Source organism: Eulemur rufifrons, chromosome 29 (assembly GCF_041146395.1).
Source record: "Eulemur rufifrons isolate Redbay chromosome 29, OSU_ERuf_1, whole genome shotgun sequence".
NCBI classification, from domain to species: domain Eukaryota; kingdom Metazoa; phylum Chordata; class Mammalia; order Primates; family Lemuridae; genus Eulemur; species Eulemur rufifrons.
In genome coordinates this window covers 83032982-83047199 of record NC_091011.1, presented here as the reverse complement: position 1 = coordinate 83047199, position 14218 = coordinate 83032982, and the positions used below count along the sequence as shown (strand labels likewise).

Genomic DNA, 14218 nt, shown 5'->3' with positions numbered 1-14218 from the left:
TCTTATTAAAAATAATGGATGTAGCAAATTAGTTTCTACTGAAATTTGCCATAATTGGCATTTTTCAGTTTGTTTGATATTTATACACTTTTCATTTGCAAAGCCTGCCCTATCATTTCATTATAAATAATTAAAATTTTTATTTTACGTGGCCATTGACTCAGCAACATTCACGTAAATTAATATAACCAGGCTAAGCAGTGGTGATTCACATTTATAAAAATGCAAATATGTAATAATTGGTAATTTCTACAAAAGGCAGAGATAAAATATAAATCAAAAGTATATTTTCTCTTTCATAATTCCGTACTCTATAATAGCTCAAGAGCAGTGTCAAAACTTCAAAGCAACACTACATCAGAAAGAGGGAAAGAACAAAACCTTTTCTAACTCCAAGAAGAGGCTTGAACACAAACCTTTGTAAAGTATCATAATAAAAGTAAGTGTTTGGGATTTTTTTAAAAAGATCAGTTCCTAAGTAAACTGACAAAGGAAAAATCTATTACAAAATCCTATACTTTCCTACAGTAAAAGTAATAAACTTCAAGATCCCAAACCTAAATAACCCTAAAATAATTTAATTAAATGACATTGTAAGGGTAATGAAATATGCCCCAGCAACAATATTGTTAGGTTCTCAAAAGAAACACTTTTAATTAGTTACATGAAATGTATTGATTGAATCCAAATTATTTTCCTACCTTTTTATTCTTCCAACCTCTACAGAACTAAAGAACTAATAAGAACCAGAAGACCTAAATTTTATCTGAAAAGACAATAATAAACATTACTATTTTTTTAAAGGGCACTGAAGACTTCAGCTGCCACACAAAGGAACCTGCAAGACATCCCACAAAAGACAAACATCCCCTCTTCTCCCCCAACCCAAAGCTGCAACGGCAGAGAAACTCTCTGCAAAGGCCCAGAAATTCCCTCAACACAGCTGAGCTGAATTCTCCGAAGGGGCAAGTCTGAGCTACTCCACAAGATTCCCCTAAATCTTTGCATCCAGACTCAAAGAACATCCTCACACCCCCAGCCTTAAATATATCCCAAAATGTCTCTCCTTTGTTTTGTTCAATAGGATATTAGCCCCAAAGAAGAAGGAATTCATTTGTGGATATATCCTCCAAGCGTGTTACATGTATGAGTATACGTGAACACGTGGATGCAGCCACTGAAAGATGAAAAAGGAATCAGGACGTGACACACAGGTCACTCACTCAAAAGCTCTCTAGGACCAGACATGCAATGTAATCCGTGAAACAGCTGGGTAAGAGCTAATAGAGGTTACAGCAAAAGGAAAGACACACTCTATCAAAAAACATTCAAACTCTAGAAAAACAGTACGATCAAATAAAACACACCTACAGCTGGATACAGCAGGCAGGCCAGGTTCAGCTGCCAGTTTTCAACCCTGATAATGCAAGAGGCCCAATCAATCACTGTGTATCTTACTTGCTCTGAAGGTTGCAAACGGCTCATCACAGGCTCTTATGTCAGGCCCTCTAAGCCCAGCCCCTAGAGGCTTCCCTGAGGTCTTTGCCTAGGAACAGCAGCATACTAAAAAGTTTAGGGGCTGAAAAATTAAACACTTACCATTTGAACTTCCAGCAGTAGAATACTGAGAGGTATCGAGGAACTTTCTAGGAGTAGGGAGGTTGGTAACATCAATCAGAGGAACAGGAGAAGCGTCCTTCACAAGGGAGCTGAAGAAGAAAAGCAGCAGTAGTTACCGCTTTTTCCAAAACCAGCTGAAGGCCCACTACAGGCCCAGCCCTTGCCATTTTCCTTGTCATGAGCCCTCTTTACACTGTGACTTTAAATAGCTCCCAAGTATACTTCCATTAAAGAAGTGACTATCACAGACGAGGGTATGAAGATATATTCTAAGGGTTCCAAGCACACCAAACAATGTCATGTTTAAAAAATTTGTGTAAATATATTCTAGATCATCTGGATGACCACCTTATAATAAAATTTATGCCAAGCAATTTCACTATCCTTTGTATCTGTATTAAAGATTAATTTATCAGCAAAGAAAGATCAAATGATAACACGTCATCATAACTGAATGATGGTTTAACAGTCGTTAAACCTTGTTTAACTTGTGTTTTTCAAGCTCGAGTTTTTGACATATTCTGGGAGTTCATTACATTTAGTTTTCTTGAAAAGAGTCTCATAAAGTGCATCAAGTTGAGAATCACTACACTAAAACATGATTTAGGGAATCTCAAACAGGTTAATTCAAAATCTGATTATCCATTTCACCCTTTCCAAAAAAGCCTAGCCCCTCATTTAATGATTAACTTTAGCGTCTCCAAAATAAACACCTTAATTTTAAATGACACAAAAGCTATAAAAAACAAATTTTCAAGGTGATTCCCATTTCCAAGCATCTGTAAGTGCAAGAAGCTAGGCAATCCTTCTCTAAGTCAAAGGTAGAGAGATCAAAGCCATAATTCTCATCTCTTTCCAGTCCTGAAATACATCGTCAGGGGCAGTGGCTACCCAGGGAAGTGATCTCAAAGTCGGAGCAGGGAAGAGACCAGACTTATAGGAAGGACTTGTCCAAATGGGAAGGAAGGGTGAGTGTAACTGTGAACAACATCTGCCCCGCCCCCATAGTGATATCTCCCCATCCCCCTCTCACTCTCTGTTTTGAAACCAAAGTGTTAGGTATGTGTGTATTTTTAAACTAATAAAAAATAAATACATTCTTTCAGAAAACTTTAAAAAACAAATTCTGTTAAAGAGCAAAATTACCATTTAGCGTATTATTATTTTGTTAATACGTGCTAATAACGTGTGAACCATTGCCCTAGGCCTTGTCATTAATTTCTCCCTTTTCACTCATTGCAGGGAAAGGGGAAACCGTTACTCACAATCCTCGAGCATCTGTTATGTGCTTGGCACGGTGCTCAGTGCTGAGGATGTGAGCACGACTAAGACAGGAGCTAAACCAAACTTAGTATATTTCCAATTGTTACAATCACTTGCAGATTAATGTGAAATTCTAGTGAAGTATAAGATACTAAAATAACAGAAATCACATTTACCAGGAATTGAACTGGCTTATTTCCAAGAACTCTTTTCCACCAATATAAAGCCGTAAGTTCCAAAATGCCTAAACTATCTTGAGAAAATCCAACAGAGTCTTCAAATCCAATGATTTGTCATAATGGCGTTTATCTACTTATAAAATCAATTGGATCACAGATTTATCCATTCTTTCATTTTTTATGACTACTTTTGTATTCTCATTTTTTCCTCTCAACTCCCTCATCCTCTTTTACCTGAATTTTACCCACAGTTAGAAAACTGGCTCCCCAGAACTCCCTAGCCCCTGGATACAGGTGCCCAAAGAGACTTGAGGATAATCGCTGAGGTTTATAGTGCTACCACTGAGTAATTAAGCAAAAAGTTAATTTCAACTTTGAATGACAGGGAAAATATACAATACATTTTATAAATATTTAAATATTTCTATAACAAAGTGGAAGAATTATTTTTAAAACACAGATAGATAAAGGTATCAATTATTAATAGTAAGAAAATTCAGGTATATAGCTGGAATACTGCCTGCCAAGCCTAATAATGAACCAGCAGTTACTACATATATATGTGCGCACCAGTGTGTGTATATATATATATGTGAGTATCTATAATAGTACACACCTCTATAAACATAGATGTGCTTGTGATACACTCTAGATTAAAACCTTCAATTATTGCCTCAGTTTTAACCTAAAAACATATCTCGGTTAAATATAGGGTGATAAATGGCTTGTCTTTTCAACTTTGAAAAACATAACCTGCCAATTTTATTACCAGAGCCAGAAGGGCTCTCAAACTCCATCAATAAACTTTTAGAAAGTCAATTCACTGCAAAACTATTTTCATACACTTATCTATCTCTCTAAGATTTTCTCTTAGACTTCAATTTTCTCCTTTGTGAACACTAACCCAAAGGCAAGTAACTCTGGAAATGACTTTAGTTTTTCTCTTGTTCTTTTATGAAAGGACTTGGTCTCAAAAGTTCCAGAGAAAAGGGAACACACTCACTCGTTTAGCGACTACAGACATGAAGCTCAGCAGAAAGACAGGTGCTATTATACAATAACACATTTCAATAGTATGGACCTCAGCTTGCATTTCAGGAGAGAGAAAAAGGCCTCTTCTCACCATATATCAGAGATATTAATTAATTAAAAACTTCAAAGGGTCTCAAATCTCTCAGAGAAAGTATTTTTGAAAACAAAAAATAAAATAAAAAATTAAACTGTTCTTTTGAAGTTGGTAATTGATATAAATCCTCTGACCTGGCTTTATTTTGAAAGAAATATTGATAGCTATTTTTCTTTTTAAATACATGATTACAAATTTTCCTTTTAAATCCATTCAGAATCATTTATAGCTGAGATCAAAAGACAGCTGATGTACACTAAATCCCTTCAAGTATAAGATAGGCCAGGCACAGTGGTTCACGCCTATAATCCTAGCATTCTAGGAGGCCAAGGCGGGAGGATCGCTTGAGCTCAGGAGTTGGAGACCAGCCTGAGCAAGAGCAAGACCCTGTCTCTACTAAAAATAGAAACAATTAGCCAGGCAACTAAAACTAGAAACAAAAAATTAGCCAGGCATGGTGGTGAGCACCTGTAATCCCAGCTACTCACTCAAGAGGCTGAGGCAGTAGTATTGCTTGAGCCCAGGAGTTTGAGGTTCCCATGAGCTAGGCTGACGCCACAGCATTCTAGCCCAGGCAACAGAGCAAGAGCCTGTCTCAAAAAAAAAAAAAAAAATAGTCCAATGAATCACCAATTGTATATTGTAACTGAATGTGTTTTGCTATTTGATGACAACCTGGTGGAGGACAGGAAAACCATAAAGCAAATTACACAACACCAAAAACAAGCAAAAACCACTGCCACTGTAACCCCAAGGATTTTCTTCTGGCTGTTAACCAACCATCCAACCAGTGAGGATCTGCTTCTAGATGTGTTTGATTTCAATATTTCAAGACATGAAAACAATTTTGGATTTTTTTTTTTTTTAAGAAGAAGGGTTAGAAGTGCTGACAGCTTATTAAACATTTGCTTTTTAATTAGAACATATTTCTGTCCCTTCACTTAGCAATAAATGGGTCTAACTATGTCTAAAGTTTATAGCTGCAGCTCTTTTGGCTGATTTTATTGTCAAACTGAAAACTGACAGGGGTGAGCTGAACTTTAAATTGTAAATCTAGTAACTGATATATTCACTTCTCTAACCAGACCAGCTGGTACAGTACCTGTCAAAGAGCAAGTGCTCGTAAAAGTTTGTTAAATCATACTGAGCTGAGAAATATCTGTCAAAGACAATATGCCCTTAGTAAGAAAATTTAACCATATAATGAAACAGGAATGGCTGGCATAGTAATTCTCTACAGTTCTAAGAGCTGGCTGAACATACAGAAAGAATAATTTATAATTTAGAGGGTATAAAAGTAAAAAAGAGTCCTGGTTTCAAATGACAGACCAAGGGTAAAGACATGGCAATAGAAAATAAAGTGGAGCTAAAAATTAAAAATCTAAGCAAAGAGGAAAAAGAAAAGAACTGAAAGATATTAATAAAAATAAGCATATAAACAGAAAAAAAATCTTTAAAAGATGAAACAATTAGGGAGCAAATAATGAGATCAAGAACATTCTTTACACCAAATGTTCTCCTCTATAAGCTAGAGGATGTCCAAGAACATCCAAGGAAGCAAGATCAAACTGAGTATTAACCCAGGATGCATGCAATAAAAAGATTAACGATTTTTAAATGATTTCTTATTGATGTTACCCGATTATAAAGATATAAGTTCTTTTTTGAATATATAAAGAAGATAAAAATAATCCATTAACATCATTTTGGTGTAATGTCTCCCCAAACATTTTACAGAAAGGAGTCTCAGTCTGTCCATTCGCACACACCCCGACCCCTGCACACATACACACTCACACACACTCCAAAAAAGGAACACATGATATTTTTTCAACATTCTGTGATCATCCTGTACAAAGTTTTGAATTCCAGTTTTTCCCTTCAACAGCATAACCTAAACGTGTTCCCATTTCATTAAAAAAAAAACTTTAAAAGCATCATCAATAATCGTATTATTAAAGTAATGCATGTTCATGATGTATACAGGGAATAAAGGAATTCTTTCTTTCCTATTCCCCACCCCACACTTCCATTTCCCACAGGTAACTCCGGTGATCAATGTTTTGACATTATCTGTTCAGAAATTTTCGACACACATACAAATATTTATATCTAAAGGACACATATTTAAATTTCTATTTTTTGAATCTTTCACAAATAGGCTCACACTATATATGCTGTTTTTCAACTTACTTTTTGGACCCAACAATACATCTTAGAAATCTTTCCATAGTAGCACATAGAGGTTGTTCTCATTTCTTCTTAAGTTCTAGAAACACGGTATAGAATACTCCTCTTGATGAACATTCAAGTTACACATATTTTGTTGTTGTCCTCACCAAATACATTCCAATTAAGATTCTGTTACATATATTTTTATGAACGGGTATTATATTTGTAAGCTGCGGACCAAGAAATGAAATCCCCTGGTCAAAGAATATGCATTTTCTTAATTTTCTGAAAAGGTATACTGGTTATTCCCCCACCAAGAGAAAGCTGCTCATTTCTCCCTAACCTTGCCAGCATAGCATGCTACTGATGTCTTTAATTTTGGTAATTTTATGATGAAAAAATTGCATTTAATTTTTCAAATTTGTATTTCTCTGACTACTTACAACATTGCACAATTTGCCTACGTTTATTAGCCATTTACATTTTTTAAATGTATGAATGACCCGTCTGTATCCCTTTTCTATTATTAATTTTAAGATTATCATACTTCAAATATTAAAGCTTTAAATATGTATTATATTAATATTATCTCAGAGTCTGTTTTATCTTTTGACTCCATTTTAATAAAGGTAAGTTTTTAGTTTTTAAATAGCTAATTCATTTAACATTTTTCTGACTTCTGATATGCTTGGGAAAGGCTCCACACATTCTCCTATTTAAAAATTTCACCTGGGGCCGGGCGCAGTGTTTCATGCCTGTAATCCTAGCACTCTGGGAGGCCGAGGCGGGAGGATCACTCGAGGTCAGGAGTTCAAGACCAGCCTGAGCAAGAGCAAGACCCTGTCTCCACTAAAAATAGAAAGAAATGATTTGGACAGCTAAAAATATATATAGAAAAAATTAGCCAGGCATGGTGGCGCATGCCTGTAGTCCCAGCTACTCGGGATGCTGAGGCAGGAGGATTGCCTGAGCCCAGGAGTTTGAGGTTGCTATGAGCTGTGGCACTCTAGCCCGGGCAACAGAGTGAGACTCTGTCTCAAAAAAAAAAAAAAAATTTTCACCTGGAATTTAACTAGAACTGACATCCTTATGAGCTAAGAACACACATGGTCTCACCATTTATTTGTTTCTTTTCTTTAAATAAAATTTTTTTTTTCATGTAGGCATATATCTTTCTGTTGTGAATTCCACTGATCGTCTATTTTCTAATTCAAAAACATCTGGTCTTCTGTACATGTATGTGCTTCCAGGTGATTTCCTTTGTTTTCTCTGCATCTGTTGTGGGGTGTATGTTTGTTTTTGGTTACCAACCATCTGAACGGTCTCTGTCTTTGGAAGGAATCCCCACTGTCTGAGTCAAAGCAAAAACAGAGCCCTGTTACCTACTATGAAAGCTGAAGGAGGCCAGACATGACCTGGCCTCAGCAAACAGGATGCTTCCACCCAGGACTTTGAATCTTGAAGAGATGAAGGAAAGATACAGGCACATTTAGAGATCATTTACAGGAGAGTTTAAAATCCAGCTATTATAGGCATGGTGCCAGCAGGGATAGCAACCCACCCAGACCCTTCCTGTGGCTTATCTAAGATTGTGTGCTCAGCTGCTTAATCTCCCTTGGTTCCTACTGGGTTTTAGAGCCTGATTACACAGACTTCCCATAGATTCTGGGAACCGCCTGATAACTTTCCAATAAATTCGTTTCCTGTTTTAGTTACCAGAACTGATTTCCACTATTTGCAATCAAGAACCTTAGCATATAATGCAAGTAATTTTTTTCCTCATCAAGCGATGACTTTGAACAAGATGATGTTATTCAGGTACCTTCTGTAGGTCATTTTACAGTTGCAAAAGAACCTAGCGATGACATTGAGGACTTACTGTAGATAAAGGGTTCCATACTATCCACGGTTTCAGGTATCCACTGGGAGTCTTGGAATGTATCCCCCATGGATAAGGGAGGACTACTGTACATCATCCTTTGTAAAAGAGATGTTTTATTTGATTCTGTCTTCTCTAGTGATTTTTAAAATTACAAATATTTAAATATATATATCCAGATTAATAAAAAAATTAAACATATTTTCTCTAACATTAAAGTCCAAAACAAAACAATGTCTGATTCATCTTAAGAAGTCAGCATTCCTTTCTATCTTCTACCTATCCAAATGTCCCAGTCTCTATACTAACTTAGTAAAACAGGTTATAAATCCTGTTTATTACACGGTATGCCTTGACTACATAACCCTTCTTTTTCAACAATAGTTTTCAGCTCGTACTTTCACTCTTATAAAAATATACTTGTCAGTTACCTACATATACACAAATTCAAACGTTTAATGGTGTGTGGTCTTCGAAGTTGTTTCAAATTATCTACAGTTTCACTGTTCTCAAGTTGTGATTTTGACTTACATCTTACAGATCATCTCTGAGTATTTTTCTCAGCAGAAGAACACTGCAGTTTATTTTTTGTTGTAATTTTTTATTAGAGAATGTCTCCCTGTTGCCTATGCATATCAGGGGCTGCTTGGCTGAACACAGAAATCTTTGGTCCTACTGTTCTCCATCCAACATTCTGTAGACTCTGCTCTACTGTCTTCTGGTAGTTAGCGTTCAGCAAATCCTGATGAGCCTGATTTTTGTGTCTCTTAACTAGGTTAACCTGCATAAAACAGAAGACCCAAATGACAGTGGTCTAAGTAAAACAAAGGTTTTCTTTCCTCTTTCGTAAAAGAGGTACCCCATCCAGGGCTAGAAAAGAGGCTGCACCTCCTTAAGGAATATAGGATGTGGCATCTATCCTCGAGATCACCTCATGGCTACGATGGCTTAATGGTACCAATTCATGACCCAGAGAGTACGTAAAGAAAGGCAAGTGAAGGGTGAAAGAGGGAGCATACCAGTTTAGGTGGTACCTCTGAAAAACGTTCCTATGACACCATCATTCAACAGTTTGCAAGCAGAAGAACCACTAATCACCTCTAGGTACATAGGAAGATGACAAATGTAGCCTCTTAGCTGGGTCTATGACCACCAGGAACAAAATGAGGGTTGTATTACAAAAGAAAGAGAGAAAGCGTATTGGGTGGGCAAATAATTATCTCTATCAAGGCAAATAACATAATTTTTCTTCCCAATAGAATTGTTTTTGAAAATCATAAAAATTTCTAGATCATATCTAAGAATAAGGTTTTTATTAATTATACCTTAAATCATTTTGATTTGCAGACCAAGGTCTTTTTTTTTTTTTTTTTTTTTTTTTTTTTTTCCTGTAAGTAGGTTAGTTTATTTACACTCTGTTGCTTTTGTTCCTGTCTGTATTAGTTCACTCGGGCTGCCGTGACAAAGTGCCACAGACTGGCTGGCTTATAGAAATGTATTTTTCACAGTTCTGAAGGCTGGAAGTCTGAGATCAAGGTGTGAGCGGGGCTGGTGTGTTCGGAGGCCTCTCTCCTTCACTTGCGATGGCCATCGTCTACCCGGGTCTTCACATGGTCTTCCCTCCAAGTATTTGCCAAATGTCCTCTTATTATAATAAAGACACCAGTACTGTTGGATTAGGGCCCACCTTAATGACTCATTTTAACTTAATTACCTCCTGAAAGACCCTATCTCCAAATACAGTCATGTTCTGAGGTACTGGGGATGAAGAATTCAATATATGAATTTTAGAGTGAACACAATTCAGCCCATAACACTATCATTTTAGTGTCATTCTCTGGAATCCCTGAAATCACTGGATTGACCACTGCTCCCCATCTTTTATATTTATCATCTTCCTTTTGTCATCTTGTCTTTTTCCTCTTCATGATGAGAAAAGCTTTCCCTGCATATCACTGATTCAGGTCTTCTCTCTAATGTTTTAAATAACGACTTAAATTTCCCTCCTTCATTTTGGCTTTCCTCACATCTTATTCATGTTTAGTAGTTAGTTCTGTTAGCATCTCTCCCAGTTGCATCCTTGTAACTCCCCAATGTTGTTTCATAGAAGCTATATGCTTGCTGTAGACAACCACAAAATCTGCATAATGTTCAAAAATAAGCATATATTTTGGGGATTGGCTGATCCAGGCTGGGCAGGTTTGCTGATCTTGGGTCAGTTCCACATGGCTCTCTCGCTCCTCCTGGGACCAACTCCAGCAAGGCAATGGCAGAGGCACAAGAGGGCACACCCACCAGCACAGTCCTCGTCACAGCAAAAGCAAAGGCCCAACAACCAAAGGGTAGGAAATATGCTTCTCCCACTAAATTGGAAGGGAAGGAGTGATTGTGTTGAACAATAACCTACTATACTCTGTTTCTTGCAACTTTTGAGAAACCTCAAGTTTAAATCTCCCAAATTTTTCTTGTTTTATAAAATTTTTTTGCAAATAAACATTCTCCCTCTGAGACCTCAGGGTAATGCTCATTTCTTCTTATGCTACCAAATATTTTCACAGGACTCACAGTGATTTTGCTGTGTTATTTATCCTTGCATGGGAAGAAACCTATTCAGTCCTGCTATTTACTACCCGGCATCGTGGAAGGAATTTCCTTAGCACTCCCTCCACCCCCCCGCTTCACTCTCTGCTGAGGTACTGACAGTTCCCCTATTCAGAGCTAGTCTTCTTGAAGTTAAGCCTCAGGTAAGTCCCCAGCTCAATTTGTGCGCGTGGCAGAAGTCCTAGTGCCCATCTACTGAAAAGAGGTAGAAACTTCTCTTTCTCTGTCAGGGACTCTGACTAAACTAGAGCATCACACACAAAGTTGGCATTTTTTGTTCAAACAGGAAAGACTTGAAAGACTTCATTCCCAGCATGCACTGCTCCCAGTGCTCTCCCTGTCTATAGCTGGATGAAAAAGCATGAACATGTGTATTTCAGTAGATAGTACTAAAATGCCCTCAGAAAAGATCTTGCAGCTATTTTAAAGGAATGTTGGAAGGACATGTACCATGCACAGCTCTCTAATATATGTTAATAACTCCAAGGTTCTACTATCTTAAGATCTAGTCTGACTCCCCATCGGGTCTACACTAACCTAATGAATTTCCTGAGCCCACCCAGTCCCTTTAAATATAGGGCTATGCTGCAACCAACCAACGGAAAGAAAATGTTCTCTCTGAACCTCTCCTGAGCTATTCCAGAAAAAGGATTGCCTAAAGCTGAACATAACCCTAAGTAACAAAGAGTCTTATAACTTCAGCTGGTACATCTATGTTTCTCAATTAGGCTGAGAACTGACTGACTTCACTGTCCAATGTAAGGATTTTTCCACTTCCTTCTGAGATACACCGGAGTGTCTCCAATCCAGAATATAAGAGGCCCACAGTAAATGTTTCTTATATATCTTCATGGCAGAGTACCACAGTAAATGTACAATGAATGAATGAACAAACTTTAAATGTCAGCCTCTCAGAACATGGAGTATTATAAAACCATCCTCAAGTTTCAGAAACAGTACATTAAAGGAAAAGTAAAATAAACTACAACATTCTGGAAAACGAAGAATATTCCTTATGATATTACATTGCCACAAGACACTGGAGCAAAGAGCCTCTTTAACCAACCTCATTTTCCCTTTTTCCTTGTTACGCTGCACAACTCGGCTGGTGGACTTGATGTACAGGTGCCGGTGCAGCTCGTCTATGAGAACCAAGTGGAGGTTCATCTTCTTGCTGTGAAGCTCCAGCCTAAGGTCACTTAGTCCTTCCACCTGCAGCAGGGGGCCCTCCAAAGACTCAACTGCTGACACCTGAAAAGAGAAAAAAAAGAAAACCAATTAAGTGCAACTAAATAACCTAGCAATGTTATAAATAAAACTCTTTTTTAAAAGGTACTATCGAAAGGGAGTTTATGAGAACCTTATCAGCATATATAAGACTTTGTAGAGTATAATGTGGATAGGCCTGGTCCTGCCCTTCAAGGGTTTATCATCTAAGATAGAAAATGATAAAGTAATCTTGACAAAGATAAACAGGACAGCACATAAAGCAGCACAACAAAGCTGTACATACTACTCATTCCCACACACACACTGCTTGTCGATGAACACAAGTAGAGACCTCCCCAATTAAATAATTACATCATTCATATTCTCATAAGAATCTCATGTGTTCATGATTTAAAATCAAAGTTGGCCTTTTAAAACTAAGACTAAATAAAACACACTATATGAATGATTTAATAATAACTTATTTTCACAGCAATCATGAGTCAGAGCTTGGTTGGCCTAAGTCACACGTGTGCCTAAATAGAGTCAGGTGCTCTCTCACTTCTTTCTCATACACACATACACATTGAGGTAAATGAATTTTTTACACTACAAGTGGTGTCCACTAATGTCCACTGGTGTCCACTAATGTTCACTCGTGTCTGCTCGTGTCCACTAATGTCCACTTGAATGCTACTAGTGGACAAGAGAAGTCACTGCCTCTCCTTGACCTGATCCAGTGTGATAGAAGAAATAGGATGTGAACGGTGAATAAAAGATAAAATACAAAGAGGAAGATACTCCTGGTGCAAAGTGCTTTGGGAGATTTTAAAAACAAAATGAATAGGCTAAATCAAATTGGTGTAGGAATGCTTAAAATAAATGGAGAAGATGAAAGATTCAGGGAACCTGGAGCAACTCACTTTGAAATTCAAAGTGGTAACTCCAAAGGAAAAAAACCCAGCACGTATGATATGATCCCATTTATTCATGTATACAAAATTATATTTATGTGTCTGTATGTGTAAAGATCTTGTCTATTTTTTAAAGAAAAAAAACTTGAAGAGCATACTCTAGGTACTATTCCTTAGGAGGGGAAAAAAGAGGAAGGAAGAGGGAATCATGAAGAATGTAAAAAAAAAAAAGAGAGAGAGAGAGAAAGAAAGAGAAGAGATGACTACAAGCTGAACTTAGAGGGAAAAGAGCACAAGCGAGCTCCCTGAAGGATCAATGTGCTGTGACTACCTGCTTAGGTTATATAATACTGAATATGCCTTATAGATACAGATAAAGGTAATAACTAATACTTCAGGGTAAAACCTTTAAATGTAGGTATGGATAAAAACATGCTTCTATAAAATAAAGCATTTGCACAAAAGCAATAGATAATGAAAGCCATGAGACACACCGGTGATCAAACATGTCGATCACAGGTCTACAGCGGTGTAACTCCTATCTCCTAGACACGAGTTTGTGGACAGTGATTACAGAAAGCTTCGTCGCCGCCAAATACAAAACAGCCTGAAATGGTAGGGAAAATGCAACGGCTTAACCACAAACACATCACTTGTTTTGTGACTTGCTATAATCAAATGTCAGTAGCAAATAAGTTTCCTTAAGTTAACCGGGAAAGAATCAAGGAATGGAGAGTGACAAGCCCTAGGCCAGCTCTGCCCTCTGAAGCCTGCCAGTTCATTTTCATGGCGACTTGCAACTGCCCCTACTACTGAGCCCCTGGGCCCAGTGCAAGCTGCCAGCAACTCCAAATGGAAAAAGCCTCACAAAATGACCGAAGTGTCCCCAAGGAGGAAAAACAACAAAAAATTCATTTACACTCATGCCCTAAAATGGATTTTTAACTCGGGTCTCTAGCAGAGAAAAGAGGATGCATTAACCTTCAGTGACACCGGGATCCAGAAATGAAAAATAATTTGGTAAACCACTGGCCCATCATGTAGCCTTATCCCTTAAGGTAATTAAATCCAGCTGAGATATTTAAGCTTAAAAACCACCGACTGCACATCCACACTTGATTTGTTTGTAGGAATTTGCATGAAGATTTTTAACCCAAATAACTCATGCTCCAAGTAAAAACTTACATAACATTGTCAACTTTCAAAGCCACCTGATTAAATTAAAAATAAAAATTCAGATAAGACACTTAATGCA

The 14218-nt window shown here is 37.4% G+C and overlaps 1 protein-coding gene across 1 annotated transcript in view; it reads right to left on the bottom strand.

The window, feature by feature from the left end:
• The window catches only part of EXOC4 (exocyst complex component 4), a 738581-nt gene that overhangs the window by 671573 nt on the left and 52790 nt on the right, over positions 1 to 14218 (bottom strand). Inside the window, exons 4-5 of the mRNA XM_069462610.1 lie at positions 11907 to 12091; positions 1600 to 1709 (exon numbers count right to left, since the gene is read on the bottom strand). Of these exons, the coding sequence (XP_069318711.1) occupies positions 1600 to 1709; positions 11907 to 12091 (295 nt within the window). The remainder of the gene's footprint in view (positions 1 to 1599; positions 1710 to 11906; positions 12092 to 14218) is intronic.